This window comes from Onychostruthus taczanowskii, unplaced genomic scaffold, assembly GCF_017590055.1.
Source record: "Onychostruthus taczanowskii isolate IOZ18803 unplaced genomic scaffold, ASM1759005v1 scaffold43, whole genome shotgun sequence".
Lineage (NCBI taxonomy): Eukaryota > Metazoa > Chordata > Aves > Passeriformes > Passeridae > Onychostruthus > Onychostruthus taczanowskii.
Window position 1 is genome coordinate 164,658 of NW_024501792.1, and position 13,874 is coordinate 178,531.

Below are 13,874 nucleotides of genomic sequence, written 5' to 3' on the forward strand. Positions count from 1 at the left end.
GGCCCCGCTCCCGGCCCCGCTCCCGGAGCTCCCGGCCCCGCTCCCGGCACACACGGCACCGCTCCCGGCCCCGCTCCCGGCACACACGGCACCGCTCCGCACAGCCCGTCAGGAAGGGTCGCTTTTATTTCTGGCCGAAGAGGCCAAATGGAGAACAATGTCAGATGCACATTCGCAGCCGTCGGACCCCACTCGTGTGTGTGGCAGCAGCAGGGACGGTCTGGGGAGGCAGCAGGTCACGGCCAGGGACAGGGAAGGTCACACGATTAAGTCGGTCCAAGTGCACAAAATACCGAGGAAGGCAGTTGCCATTGGACTTTCCAGGTTTGGTTGTTTGATCCGTATCGCTGTCCTTGTGACTGACTGCAGGATGTGCCAACACAGCCCATCTTTCCCTCTCCTCTGCATTCAGTGTTGCCTTTTCTGAACTTTGAAAGCTATGACAGAATCTTTTTGTCAAGTCTCACTTCACGGTTCTTAGACTCTGCTAGAGAGCACAGACAGTTTTAACAAACAGCCTATTGAAAACAGACACCGCCATATCTCAAAGCACAGATCATCTGCCTTCCCAATTTTGTTCCACCTTCCCAGGAATCCAAGTACTAATACACCTCCCACCAGCTGAAATCACACATTTGCTCTAAGTCAGGGTCTCATATGCAAAGACAACAGCATTTCAGGTCTACATCCTTCTGCAATCATCTTCACAAGAGGTGGGGCACAGAGTTTATGTTCCAGGTTACTTCCTACACCTTAAGATGTTTCTGTACTGCTTTCTCCCCATAGGAAAGTCACTTTGGTGACCTCTGTACTGAAACAAAGACAATTCTTGGTGGGCAGTCTGCCCCACATAATAAAAGAAAAACAAAAAACCAATTCACTAAGTTAGTAGAGGCAAAATCCGCAGAAAGAACAAAAAAAAATAAATTTACATCTCTATCCCATTGTGTTGTCATTGTGTTCCATTTACATCATGACTAACCAGGTCCATAAGAAAAACAAGAAAGTAACTATGAAATAAATAGATGCTGACACTTGTAGAATTTCAGGGTGTTACAATTCATCGTTTTTCCTGCTTTCTCCTCCAGCTTCTGCCTTCTCTTTTTTGGACCCTGTGTAATGAAGCAAACTCAGTTTCACACTGCAGTCATTTTCACAGCATGCAAAGCAGTACTGAGAGTGTCTGACATTTGCAAAATTTGCCACAGAAAAGCAGTCCCATGGTACAGAGGTTTTGGGGGTTGATACTCAGCTCCATGGAGCTGAAGCCATGAACCCCTGGCCCTGTTCACAGTGCTGCCCTGGCAGCAGGAGCAGCACAGCAGCTCTAAGCAGAGCCAGTCTCATGGGACTGGCTGCAAACTGCAGGGACAGGGCACAAAGCAGCACTGGTGCATAAAGAATTCCACTCTGAACAACAAAAATACAGGAACAGCAAAGAACCAAGACTTGTCTTCCTGTTTGCAGAATTAACAATGGATGAGCAGTCAGGAGTTCTACCATCATATTACCTCTTACAGCTAAAAATCTGCAAAGGAGCCCCCAGACACCTTGCACTTGCAGCAGATTGTTAGCAAAACATTTACCCACCCGAGTCTGATCCAGGCTTATCATCTATTGCTGCTTTCTCAGCTGTAGGAGGTTCCTTGGCTGGATCAATATCCTCTGGTTTGTCTATGTTCAAAGCAGAAAGAAACAAAAGTCAAGGGAGAACACACAGGAAACAAGGTGCAAAGAGATGAGGTGAGTAAAGGTGAGGTTAAACCAGCCAGCTGTGGTGCCTCAGCAGGACAGAAATAGCTCACTCTCACAGCAGCTCACTCTACAACACTCAAGAGAAGCACCACAAAACTGCTCCCTATTCCCCTGAGTGCCAAGCTTTTTGTCCCCAGAAGCCCTGGAGACTGACTGGTTGCACAGGCAGATGACCTTTGGAGCTGTGACTAGGAGCAAGATCCTTGCTCAGGCCAGAGGAACCAGCAGGAATGCTGACAAACAGCACCCAGATTTAAAAGGACCGGGGCACTTGAGACCTGAGGATCTTAGAAAGTTCAAAAAACTAAGTCCCAGTGCTCCAAGAGATTTTTTTTTTTTTTCCTGGGGACCATCTAGGCCACAAACCTCTCATATCAACAATTCATTCTACTCACTGATCTAGGACAGGACTTTGAGTATTCAGCTCGCTAAACTCAAGTGCAGTCAATGGCTTATCTTTCCTAGAAGTCAACAAGCCAGCAAGACAGGTACTGACTATCCTGGAAAATTTATAAATAGTTTCTGTTTCTTCACAAAAAAACCCAAACAAATGGTGGGGGGGTGAAGGACACCACAATATATAGATTTTTCCCAGCTGTCTTTGAAAATTAAGAGCAAACTCCCCTAATCTCACAGTTAACTACTGTCCTCCCTTCAATCAAGAGAAACACCATGTATTACATGTGGTAATTATATAATAGGGAGTTACATACATGCTCCAAGCCTGCTGCTTACCTTCTTGTTTCCCCTCCGTGGGAGGGATAGTATTCTCAGTCTCAGGGGCTGCTGTAGCATTCTTGCCTGAATCAGTTTTTGTGGCATTCTTCTCCCTTTTGGGTTTGGGTTTTGCAAACTTGGCTTTATTCAGGAGATACTGCACTTCCCTGTCCAGGGCTGCTATCTTGAACTCTATATCTTTAGAGAGCAGCACAGGTTTCTCAGTAGGAGTAAGCTTGTTCTGTTCAGCCAGCGTCTCATTTTTCCAGATCTGTGGGACGCGAGGGAAGAGGTGCTTTTGGAATGCTTCTGGGTTCCAGGAACTGCTGTATATCACAGTATCTCAAAGTCACTGCCCCTGGCTGTCCTGCTTTACTCAGGACAGCTCTCCTCTGTGCTACATTTCCACCAACCTCTCAGTTACCCAGACCCAGGAAAAACAGAAACAAAACCCAGTGCCTGCCTTTAAAAACCGAGTGCAGTCAGATCACTGGGCTCCACCCCCACCCTGGAGATGATTCCCCATGCAACACAGGAACCACCAGCCCCCCCAGACACAATGGGGTCAGGCTGGGCATTAGGAAACACTGAAACACACAAAAGGTTTGCTGGTGGCACGAAAACAAAACGTGCACATTCTACTCCATGACCTTGAGTGAAGGTAGAGGTCATAGCCCCAACACCACCCCACCCTCCTCCAGCATCACTCCCTCCTTCAGTACCGTTGTTTCATTGATGGCTTTTTCCAGTGTACTCAGTTCCACTTCTGTGAATATCTGGTCAGACTCTGGAATCATTCGGGCTCCCCTTGTAGATAAGAAAGCTTATTTTTGTTAAGCCAAGCAGACTGCACTCTGGAAACTCAGTGGTTAAAGCTCCAGTAATACAAAAACATCACAACAACCATGCTGGGCCCTTCCTGCCCCCCATTTTGGACAAGGGGCTGTTCACAGGTCCTGCAGAACAGGACATGGGGGAGCAAGGCTCTGCTCAGCTTTTCTCAGGAACTGCCACTGACTTTCACATTCACTCTGGTCTCATTCTGCTGGCAGCTCCTACATGACCAGTTGCATGACATTCCTTTCCAAAAGCCTGCCCTTACCTGAGAAAGATGGTGGAGTGATTGAGCAGACTTTCCAGAGCAGCCAGGCGTTCTGGCCACTTTCTCCGTTCCTCAACACGGAAGAAAAGGTTCCTACAAAGCTTTTTCAGCTCTGAAAGCTTGTCTTTCAGCTCCTGAAAATGGAGGAGAGGAGAAAGGAGACAGTTAGTTTGATCACTAACACTGGTAACTTCAGAAGTTATAACTGCATTTGTTTTTCACTCTGTCAAATACACCATTTCAGTGCAGTGAAAAGAGCCACATGACAAAGCTTTCAGTCAGGTTCCTGATGAAGCTCTTGTAGAAATATCAGTGGCTGGGACAACTTATTTTGTTCTGTGCACAATGCTCTGAGGAAGCAAGAAACTCCCAAGAACCAGATTACAAAGGCTCTGTCAGCCTCTGTGGCCACTTCCATGCCAGTGACAGCTGACTGGTATCCTCACTGCACACAGCAATACCTTTGTTGCAGCTGCATAGCCCTCCTCCTCCATCCAACTGGAAGCCTCACTAAGCTTTTTGGAAATTTCTTCTCTCTGCTCCTCTGTTGAGACAAACTGATACTCCTCTTGGTAAAGCTTGTCCTAAAAAAACAGCAAGCACTGGTCAAACACCACTGAGCCTGGAACCATAAAACAAGAGCACGGACTTGAAACTGGGCTGGGCTGCTGCCTGCACCCTCCCAAATGTGAGCTCTGCTGCTAGCACTGCCAGGAGCACAGGTGACACACCAGGTACAGACACACCCACATCCCAGGATGGCAATGCTGCAACAATCATTATTTCACTCACACTTCACACTAGTTGCCTCTTCTGCACAACAGTTCCTGAGAAGCTGGAGCTTCTTTACACTCTGGGGGCAATTGCTCAATGTGTTAAACATGCTGAAGAGAAGCTTCATTTTGTATTGAGGAAACATGGGCCTGGGAAGCCTAATAGCATTAGAAAAAGTGACTGAAAGACAAAACCTGGGCTCTTCAAAACAGCTTCCTCCAGTTCAAACAACTCCGCTGCACTCAGATCAGCCAAAAGCTGTGCAAAACACTTCTACTGCTCTCCTGGAATTCTCATTTCATTATATCCCTTCTCTTACCTGGGTCTCAAAGATGAATGACTCCAAGCTGTTGGCTGATTTTTCTCTTTCCTGTTTCTCTAGATCTCTGATTGTCAAGTCTTGAAGTCTAACATGCAAAGAGAACAAAAATCAAAAGGTAGCAAGTGCCCTTGGCTGAGCAGCACATCACACACACCTTCGGAGGTCAGCAGTGCTCTGTGTGAGCCATCACCATCCCAAAGCAATTCCCTTCCTTTTTCTTGAGTTCTAACTTAGCAGAGCCATTTCAAACCTACTTTTTCATGGAGCTCTTCAGCTCATCTTCTTGCAGGTCAGGCACATCATTTACATCCAGCTCCATGGTGATCTCATGGACAAGCTTCTGCTTCTTGGGTGCTTTGATTTTCTCTTCCTCTGTTTTGGTAGCTGTGCTGTCACTGGAACTTTTGGACAGTTCTTCCTCTTTTGTAGTTTCTCTATTTTCTTTGGGACCCTGTAACACAAAGTATGTTCTCAAGCAAGGGAACAGATTTTCAGATTCTGCAACTTTTTTCAAAGGCAGGGCACTTCAAAAAAGGGAGAATTCCACTAGAAATGTCATTTCTTGGGTACCAAAACCACTCCCATTCCTTCAATCTGATGCTCACCTGAGGCTCTGATTTCTCGCCTTCTTCCTTTCTCTCTGACTCTGCTTTTGGAGAGGCAGTCTCTGCTTGACCTGAAGACTGCTGTTTCTCTTGTCCATGCTCTTCATCAGCATTTACAGTATGGCTTTTCTGGTCTTGTTTCTCCCCCTGCTCTTCTTTACCTGTTTCTGCTAGGCTCTCTTCCTCTTCCTGGTCATCACAAGCAAGTAAAGGGAAAAGCAAAGCTGTGTTTTAAATGTGGAAATTCCATGCAATGTTTCACAGAACAGGTAATTCCACATAACTCCCACAGCAAGACAAAAGGGCTTCCTTCCAGTAGCAGTCACCCTGGGTCTCACCTGAACTGAGTCTGTCAGGTTCTCTCCGGTCTCCAATGTAGAGCCACCACCCCCAAACAGGCTTGAGATAGTGTTTCCAAGTTCTGTTGATGGGATACAAAAAATTCAGAACGTTACATATCCAGAGGAAAAAAGTAATATTCAGCTCTCAGTCCTTCCCCTCACAACTGCAAGGATCCCCAGGGGCTCTCTTGGTAGCGTAGGTGAGCTTCACACACTGCAGAGTCACACTCCTCCAGCCTCCCTCAGTGTCCTTGTGTGCACAGAGCCACACATACAGTCAGACTGTGGAACTTCCACACCCCAAACCCACAGAAACACAACGCTTGTAGTTATCTCAGCCACTACAGGTAACAAAACTGTCAGTATGCATATCAAAGCTCCACATTTACTTGTCAGTGTTGACTCCTCCTCCACCTTGTCTTCCACCAAGGTCTCAAACACCGACTCCACCTTGGAAACAGAAGCTCAGAATTAGTTTTAAGCAGGGACCAGAGAGAGGGACAGAACTGAAAAATACATCAGCTGGCAACCATCCCAATGGGTGGTGCTTACCCGGTCAAGACTCAGTACACCACTCTCATCCATGTTGAAGTGTGCTTTGATGCCTTTGGATTCATAGTCTGAGTGCTTCTTGAAACTGTCCCCAACTCCCTTTAGCCTCACAGTAGTGAGATTGAGGGAACCAAAAACTCTGATGGCACAGAGACAAAAGCAGAGAGACAAGTCAGGATAATAGTGGTGCAGACCAGCCAATCCCTGCTCTTGCTCATGCTGGTGGAGATGGGCAACTGCAAAAAGCAGGAGCTGGCAGGACTGAAGGACATGCAGCTCAGAGAACAGCTGTGCCAGTCAGACACACTGGCAATATGCACTGCCACAGAGCTGCTGGGCTCAACTCACCGCAGGTCATCCTGGTTCAGGAATGTCAGGTCTCCATAGTTGACATAGAACTCAAAGTCATCTGTGTAGCGGTTGAAAGTGATTACTTTGCGCTGGGGATAGGGCGCCATGCGCTGGAACAAAATCCTCTTGTTGTGCTTTAAACTCCTGGACTTATCATCCTCCTCAACTTCACGAGTAAACTCCACCTGCACCACAAACAGAAAATAAGATCCAGCAATTGCAAACTACGGCATCTAACATCAGCAGTGTTCAGCTGCTCCGCCACACGCAAAAGGTGGGGGGCAAGCAAATATTCCTCAACTGATATTTGCATATGCCTGGCCCCTTGGATACTGCACTTCTGTTATAAAGAAGACTTCCCTCTGCTTTATTAGATTGGCAGAAAGATCTCCAGAGGTTCCAACCTGGATAGCTTCTCCCATCACAGCCCCATACCTCGCACAAGAGAAGGAAAACCAAAGGTTACCTGGATAGGAAACACAGCAGCATCCCGAACAATGAAGGGCTTCACCTTAAAGGCTTTGCTTAGAGCAGCTGCCTGGTAGACTGCACCCATAGCAGCAGCCTCATCAGCATTGATATTCTTGCCCAGCTCTTCTCTACAAAGCAAAAAGCAACAGACATGAAGTTTGCAGCCTCTGCATGAACAGCAGCTTGTCAATGGGAGACAGACTAGAAGGGGGCCTCACATACTCACTTGCCCACAGCTTTCAGCAAAACCTCCTGCACTTTGGGGACCCGTGTGGCACCGCCAACTAGAATCACCTGGTCAATTCCATCCTAGGGATTGGAAACAGTCACCTTGTCTTAAGAAAGCAATTTTGGAAAGCTAAGTCCAGGGCTTCCTTACTCTCCTTCCCCGGTCACCACGTGCTGCCATGGTGCTCTAAGAACACCCACACTACACCCTGCTGTTCCCGTGCAGGCCAACACCCAAAGCTCTCAGACAGACATCAGCCATGCCAACAGCCTGGGGACAGGTCTGCCCAACAGTGACAATGTGACATGGGGCTTGATTCAAAATTACACAAACGAGTTCAATGCCACAGGAGACAGGGACACCAAGAGCCGGCTGGATCTGAACAGACAGAAATCCAGCCTTTAAGAGTAACTCAGTGTCTTGCATTGAACATCAGAGCCCAAAGCTGCTCAAGAGTTGTGGCATCCTGCAAAGTGAGCATTTAACCTGCAGTGACTCCCTCCAAAGGACTGCCTCAGGTTTGGTCCAACTGCAGCCCACAACAGGGCTCCCTTTAGGGAGTGTGCAAAGGAGAAGCCCAAACATCCATAATTCTGTATCCAGACTCAGTTAAAACTTCAGGAGTGAGACCAGAACCAGTATCCAAGACAAAAAGAGGAAACACCATTATTTCAAACTCACAGCACAGGAGTAAAGTGTTTTAAGACAAAGAAGCCCCTCCTCCAAGTCCTAATTTCTGGGGAATAGTGCAGGGCAAGTGTGACACACTCCTGCTTGACACTGCAGCAGGCAAACTCTCTGTAGCACCAACATCACTGTCACAATAGCAGGCATCTATCTCCTAACAGCCCTGGTAACACAACCACAGATGCCTCAATCATGATGTGGCAGCAGCTCCACACACACTAGCTTCAGGTTTGGTAATGCATTTTCTTAAACACACCATGTTCATCTCTGCGCTACTCAGAGCCTGCTGCACGGGTCCTGGGACACGCTTGAACAAGTCAGAGCACAAATCCTCAAATTCTTGTCTTGACACCTTGGCTTTGAAGTCTATGTCATCCAGTAGTCCCTCAATCTGTCCAGAAAAAAAAAAAAACCAAAAACAATCAGAATTAAATTAATTGTGGAGCATTTTCTAAGCAAAATCCTTATCCAGCGTGCAAAAAGTTCTGACTTTTGTAACACACAACAGACCTGACCACACTCATCTGAACCCTACCATTGCTAAGGTGATGAGAGGATGGAACATGGGTGTAACAGACAGCTTCTCTCAGTGAAAGTTTATTTAACATACTTGACACGAACAACTCTTCTTCAATCCACTCAATCACCGGTGCTACCAAGCGGGCACAAGCTGAGGGGGCCACCGGGAGCGACGCTCCTCAGCAGGGCTGCGCTGCAGGGGGACAGTGTTCCCTTACACCAGTCCTCAGGCCACCCCACTCTCAGCCCCAGGCACGCAGCAGCCCCCAGCAGAAGGTCAGACCTGTGCCACGTGGTCGGCGTTGGCGCTCAGCACGGTTTTCAGGCGGTTGGCCTCCTTCAGCAGCTTGGCCATGGCCCGAGGGTTCTTCCGGACGTCTTTGGAAGGGTGCTGCTCATTAAAGAGCTTGGCCAAGTAGTCCCGGAGACGAAGCTCCATCTCTAAACCTCCGAGAGTACGGTCAAACCTGAGCAAAAGAAGGAACAGAGGCGGAATAACCGAAACCAAACTGAAATACAAATTTCATGTATTATTTCACAAATGTGCAGAGCAGCAAGTGGTCAAAAATAGCCGCAGTATTATCAGCTGTAATGACTGTGAAAGAACAAAGGTTGTCCCCAAAACAACATTATAATGAAAGAAAGACAGAAATAAGACATTCACCACCACAACAGCATTTCAACAGGAAATTTCATTATATTTTAGGTAGATGCTTTATTGCCAAGCGTGTCAAACAGTGGAGAAGCCAATGGACAACTGTATCAGGCCCCAGGTAACTTCTTGAAAGCAGCAATATAAATGTTTTGGAGTTAAAATTGCTGGGCTGGGTATGCACAGCACCCTCCTCCTTATTTGGCAATGCATTAAGTCCACAGCATTTTCATGCCTCTCTAGAAGAGTATTCCTCTTTTTCCAACTGATACACTTAAAAGATTACATGCAATGGACTAGGTTTACATGGCTTGAGGCTATCAAAGGAAAGCTTAAAGCAAACTAAGTACACTGGTTTCCTCCTAGGCTCCTGGAAGTTCTCAGCTACCTTCTGCACAAGACAGCAATATCAAAATTATTCCCAACTTGAGCCTTCTTGCTCCAAATGTTTCCCCCTCAGCCATCCAAATTACTGTACTGAAGCCTCACTGCAAAATTCTACATGATGAAGATTGTGAAACAAATGTTTTCTTTCCTGAGACCTGTGGGATTTGTGCAACTCGTGTGGAATTCTTACCCAATGCCTTGGATCTGCAGCTGAGGTTGGGTTCCTGAGTCCTTAGTTTTCACTGTCTGATAAGTAACAATAGTACAAACAGTGCTTCCTGCTCCCATGTCGTAAAACATGATATTCTGAAAAGAAAAGTTGGGACAGTGAAGCAGAAACACCTGGGCATCCCCCCACGAATAAGTAAAGAACCTTTCAGTGTGATACAGGCCCCAGCTACCTACTCCCTGGACTGACTTTATACCCTAAGGGCAGGACTCGTATTTTGACCAAACACGGGTGATGTTCAGAGTCATGTCTGACAGAAGGAGACAAGAAAACTTCTCATCTTTTTCACAGTTCAAAACACAAAGTTTTGTTCTTTCTTCAGCCTCAGGTAAATCAAGTTCTTCTGAGTCGGTGTTCCAATACTTCAGATAATCACTGCTGTTATTTTCCCCAGCTGATGGGCAAGGAACAGGTTTACAAAATGGGAACTCCCAGGACATGCCCTCACCCAGCAGCATTCAGGCTTCACCATACATGCACACAGCATTTAATCTCTTTGTCTTGTGGACAAACACATGAAAACAGAGGGGACTGCTTGACCAGCAGACTCTACTTCAAGTCCTTTGGATTTCTTCTGCAGCACTTTCTCCCCTGCACGCAGGCAACTTGGCAGGACTCTGCATCTCTCAAATGCACCTACCTGTGCCGTGGCATTGATGTCTTTCCTCCTGAAAACCCCGTAGTTCAATGCTACAGCCGTGTTGTCGTTGATCAGCTGCAGCACCTTGAGGTCAGCCATGCGGGCGGCGTGCAGAACTGCTCTCCTCTCTGCCTGGTTGAAGTAGGCAGGAACTGTGATCACTGCATCTTTGATGGGCTGCTCTGAAACAGTTGCAGGGAACTCTGCATCAGTGTAGCCACATGCCAGGACTTGTTGAGAAGGAGTGACAGCAGCAAACCCACAGGACACAAGGTGAAGACTCACACAGAATGAATGCAACCCTGCAGCAGTAGCCAGGATCCCTAGGGACAAATCTCTGTATCCTGCTGAAACCAAGCAGACCTGGCATATTCACACTAAGGAACAAGTCTACTGACCACTCTTTCATGTGTCAGGATACTCTCAAATGCTCTGGGTACCTTCCATTCCAAAAAATACTATTTTCATGGAGCCTCACACCGCCACTGAATCAGTCACTCTCCAGTCTTTGGACTGGCTGTAGTGTCACTGACCACATGACAAAGCCTTCTAGTAATTTATCTGTTTTTCATTACTGTGGTATTTCATTAGCAACACAGCATGAAGCATGCATGACAGCCTCCTCTGTTAGCAAGTCTCACAGCAAAAGGCCATTTTCACTCTTTTAGTTCAGCTCAAACAGCAAGTTTCCATCCAGAACAGGTACAGCACAGCCTTCACAGAGCCATTTCTACCCTCCCCTGCAGCCACATCCTATGTGCCTCCACTCTGATCACACACTTGATAAAGAAAACACTTCACTCTTCTCCACACGCTGCCTGTAAGGCTCCTTCATTGCAAGCCAGGTGATAAACTGAGTGTCTGCCCCCAAGATCCCAAACGTGCATCATATTAGAAACAAAAGATAACTGGATAGCTTCTAAGTCTTGCTTACAGCCTACAGGTAGAAAGAACCAATATCCTGTTTCCAAAAACCTTGGGTTTCTGAACACTTTTGGTCTCTACTCAAATCCTATAGTGTACGAACACACACACATGTAGACAAGAAAAAGCCAAATCCTTCCAACCTGCAAACTCCTCAGCCAGACCACGTGAATAGTTCAGGACCATCCCCAGCATCTCCTCGGGAGAATACCATATCGTTCTGCAACGGGAAAGAAAATGATGGCATCAACAGAGAGTGCAGAAGCCTGGTAGCTGGCGTCCATCCCACAAAGACCCTAAGAGCACCCACTCACGGGGACAACTTGAAGATAACAGTCTGCCTCATCTCATCCTTCAGCAGCTCGTGCTCCGGGAAGCGGGACTGGTACAGGGCCACGTGGGGGTTATCGATCCGCTTACCCAGCAGGTCCTGGAAGTACCGGAATGCCGCCTTGGGCGTCCGTATGGACTGCGGGGAAAAAAACCACATCACCCGCTTGCATTCCTTCAGCTGCGCTGCTGCCAAAGCAATCCCTCCCAGACTGTGTGGGGAACAACTCCTGCTAGGGGAGCAGGAGCACACAGCCACTACACAGAGGCAGCAGCGCATCAAGGAGATGAGCAGGACAACAACAAAACACCGGCTCGGACGTTTGTCACAAGGCGGGATGCACGTGTTCTGCCAACAGGAATTCTTACCTGTTGCTTTGATTTTGTAAGACTTTGTTAAGCCTTCTGATGTTTACATTCTTTCAACAAACTTTCTCACACACAGTTCTGTAAATAACCTATGTTTTGCATTCTTTCATGGAGGTGGAGACAATTGATGGACCCTTGGTCTGTCCAGTGGCATTGGAGAGGTGGCACTGTCACCCTCCAATCCACTGTCACCTTTGGAAAACTATAAATGTTAGAGTCAGAAAATAAAGTTCTCCTCTTCTTCTTCCTTTTTGTTCCCCTCGAGAGCAGCAGTGTCTGTGTCATCATTTCGTGCCGTATCACAACACTTACCATCCCCAGCGCGCCGTCACCAAAGAGACGCTCGTTCTCCTTCAAGGAAACGGCCACGGGCGTTTTCCTTCGTGACTCCCTGCGAACAGAGAGGGAGGAATAAACCAGTGGAAACAGGTGAACATTCCAGCCTCCACTGAAGACTGATCTTGTTCTCATTCCAGAAGGACTAAGGGAAGGTGCTTGGAGAGGGGGGCCAGCCTCTGCTCAGCTGAGGGGCTACCAGACAACCCTCCCTCCCTCCCTCCCACCCCTTCAGTGCTTTGAGGAGACTATTTTTTGCTTTTCTCCACCCATAAGCAAGGTAAGACAGCTCCCTTATTCTATCTAGGACTGCTAAATTTCAGGGAGGTGGGTGAGAAATCTCCTTGTCTGCAGACTCCCAGAAACTGAGGACATTCCTAATCATGTCCGCTCTCACCTGCAGATTCTTCACTCAGTGGCTTGAGGAGGGGCTGCAGCAGCAGCTGAATACAAGAGATTTACCAGTGTTATAAATGCAAGCTTTGAACAGCTGCAGCAAAACAAACCTGGCTCTGGGCTCCCTTAGGGGAACTACGGACCAGGGGACTGGGTGCCCTTTTGGGCTGGCACCACGACGTGTCCTTAACCACGTGGGCTTTTGGCACAGGCTGGACAGGTACCCAGAGCGCACTCGAACACCTTAAAGGTGAGCTAAGCTGCCCTGGAGGATGCCCACCCGGGGCAAGACTGAGGCACAAGCCTGCGTGGGAGGATGGAGCCTTCCTCGGGCACCGGAGCAGCAGGACGGCCGAGCCCCAGCGGCCTCGCTGTCCGCCCGCTGGTGGGGGCCGCAGGCCAGGCCGCAGCCCCGGACCCTCCCGCGGCCGCTCACTTGTTCAGGACGATCTCCATGGGCACTCCAGGCTTCACGATGGCGATCTTCATCGACTCGCTGCCCACGTCCACCGACATCACCGCCACCGGCTCTGCAGACAAACCCTCGGTGAGAGCCTGCTGCTGGCGTGGGCGGCCGAGACCCGCACGGGCCCGGACAGGGCGCTGGGGAGGCCCCCAAGCACCGGCCGCTCCTCCCGCCGCCCCGCCGGCGTCGCGGCCCAGGCAGGGAGCCGCCGCCTCCCCGCACCGTCCCGCACGTACCTGCGGCGGGCACCAAGGAGAAGAGGAGCAGCCAGGGCAGCGCCCAGCCGGGCAACCGCGCCATGCTCTGTGGGCACCGCTCCGCTGGGCTCGGCTGGACTCGGCTCGGCCCGGCTGCACTCGCCCCGTCTCGGCTGGGCTCGGCAGGACTCGGCTGGGCTCGGCAGGACTCGGTTGGGCTCGGCTCGGTCCGGCTGCACTCGCCCCGTCCCGGCTGGGCTCGGCAGGACTCGGCTCGGCCCGGCTGCACTCGCCCCGTCCCGGCTGGGCTCGGCAGGACTCGGCTCGGCCCGGCTGCACTCGCCCCGTCTCGGCTGGGCTCGGCAGGACTCGGCTGGGCTCGGCAGGACTCGGTTGGGCTCGGCTCGGTCCGGCTGCACTCGCCCCGGGGGGGGAGACGAGGCCGCGGGGGGCCGCCCGAGCGGCGCGCGCGCCGGCATCGCGCGTGCGCATGCGCCTCGCGGCAACCGAGGCCCGTGCCACC

The 13,874-nt window shown here is 49.4% G+C and overlaps 1 protein-coding gene across 1 annotated transcript; it reads right to left on the minus strand.

Annotated features, from left to right (window-relative positions):
- Window positions 1–111: 111 nt before the first annotated feature.
- Window positions 112–13,729, minus strand: HYOU1 (hypoxia up-regulated 1). The gene is made up of 25 exons (XM_041413692.1): window positions 13,668–13,729; window positions 13,391–13,537; window positions 13,125–13,218; window positions 12,269–12,347; window positions 11,572–11,726; window positions 11,401–11,477; window positions 10,334–10,515; window positions 9,655–9,770; window positions 8,709–8,892; window positions 8,163–8,297; window positions 7,217–7,299; window positions 6,986–7,118; window positions 6,517–6,704; window positions 6,169–6,307; window positions 6,006–6,066; window positions 5,614–5,696; window positions 5,276–5,464; window positions 4,925–5,121; window positions 4,668–4,755; window positions 4,036–4,158; window positions 3,575–3,708; window positions 3,195–3,279; window positions 2,491–2,743; window positions 1,591–1,674; window positions 112–1,112 (listed from the first exon to the last, which is right to left on the minus strand). Exons 2-25 carry the CDS (start codon window positions 13,452–13,454, stop codon window positions 1,054–1,056), a joined length of 2,985 nt encoding a protein of 994 aa, XP_041269626.1. The 5' UTR covers window positions 13,455–13,537; window positions 13,668–13,729; the 3' UTR covers window positions 112–1,053.
- Between the last annotated feature and the right edge of the window lie 145 nt (window positions 13,730–13,874).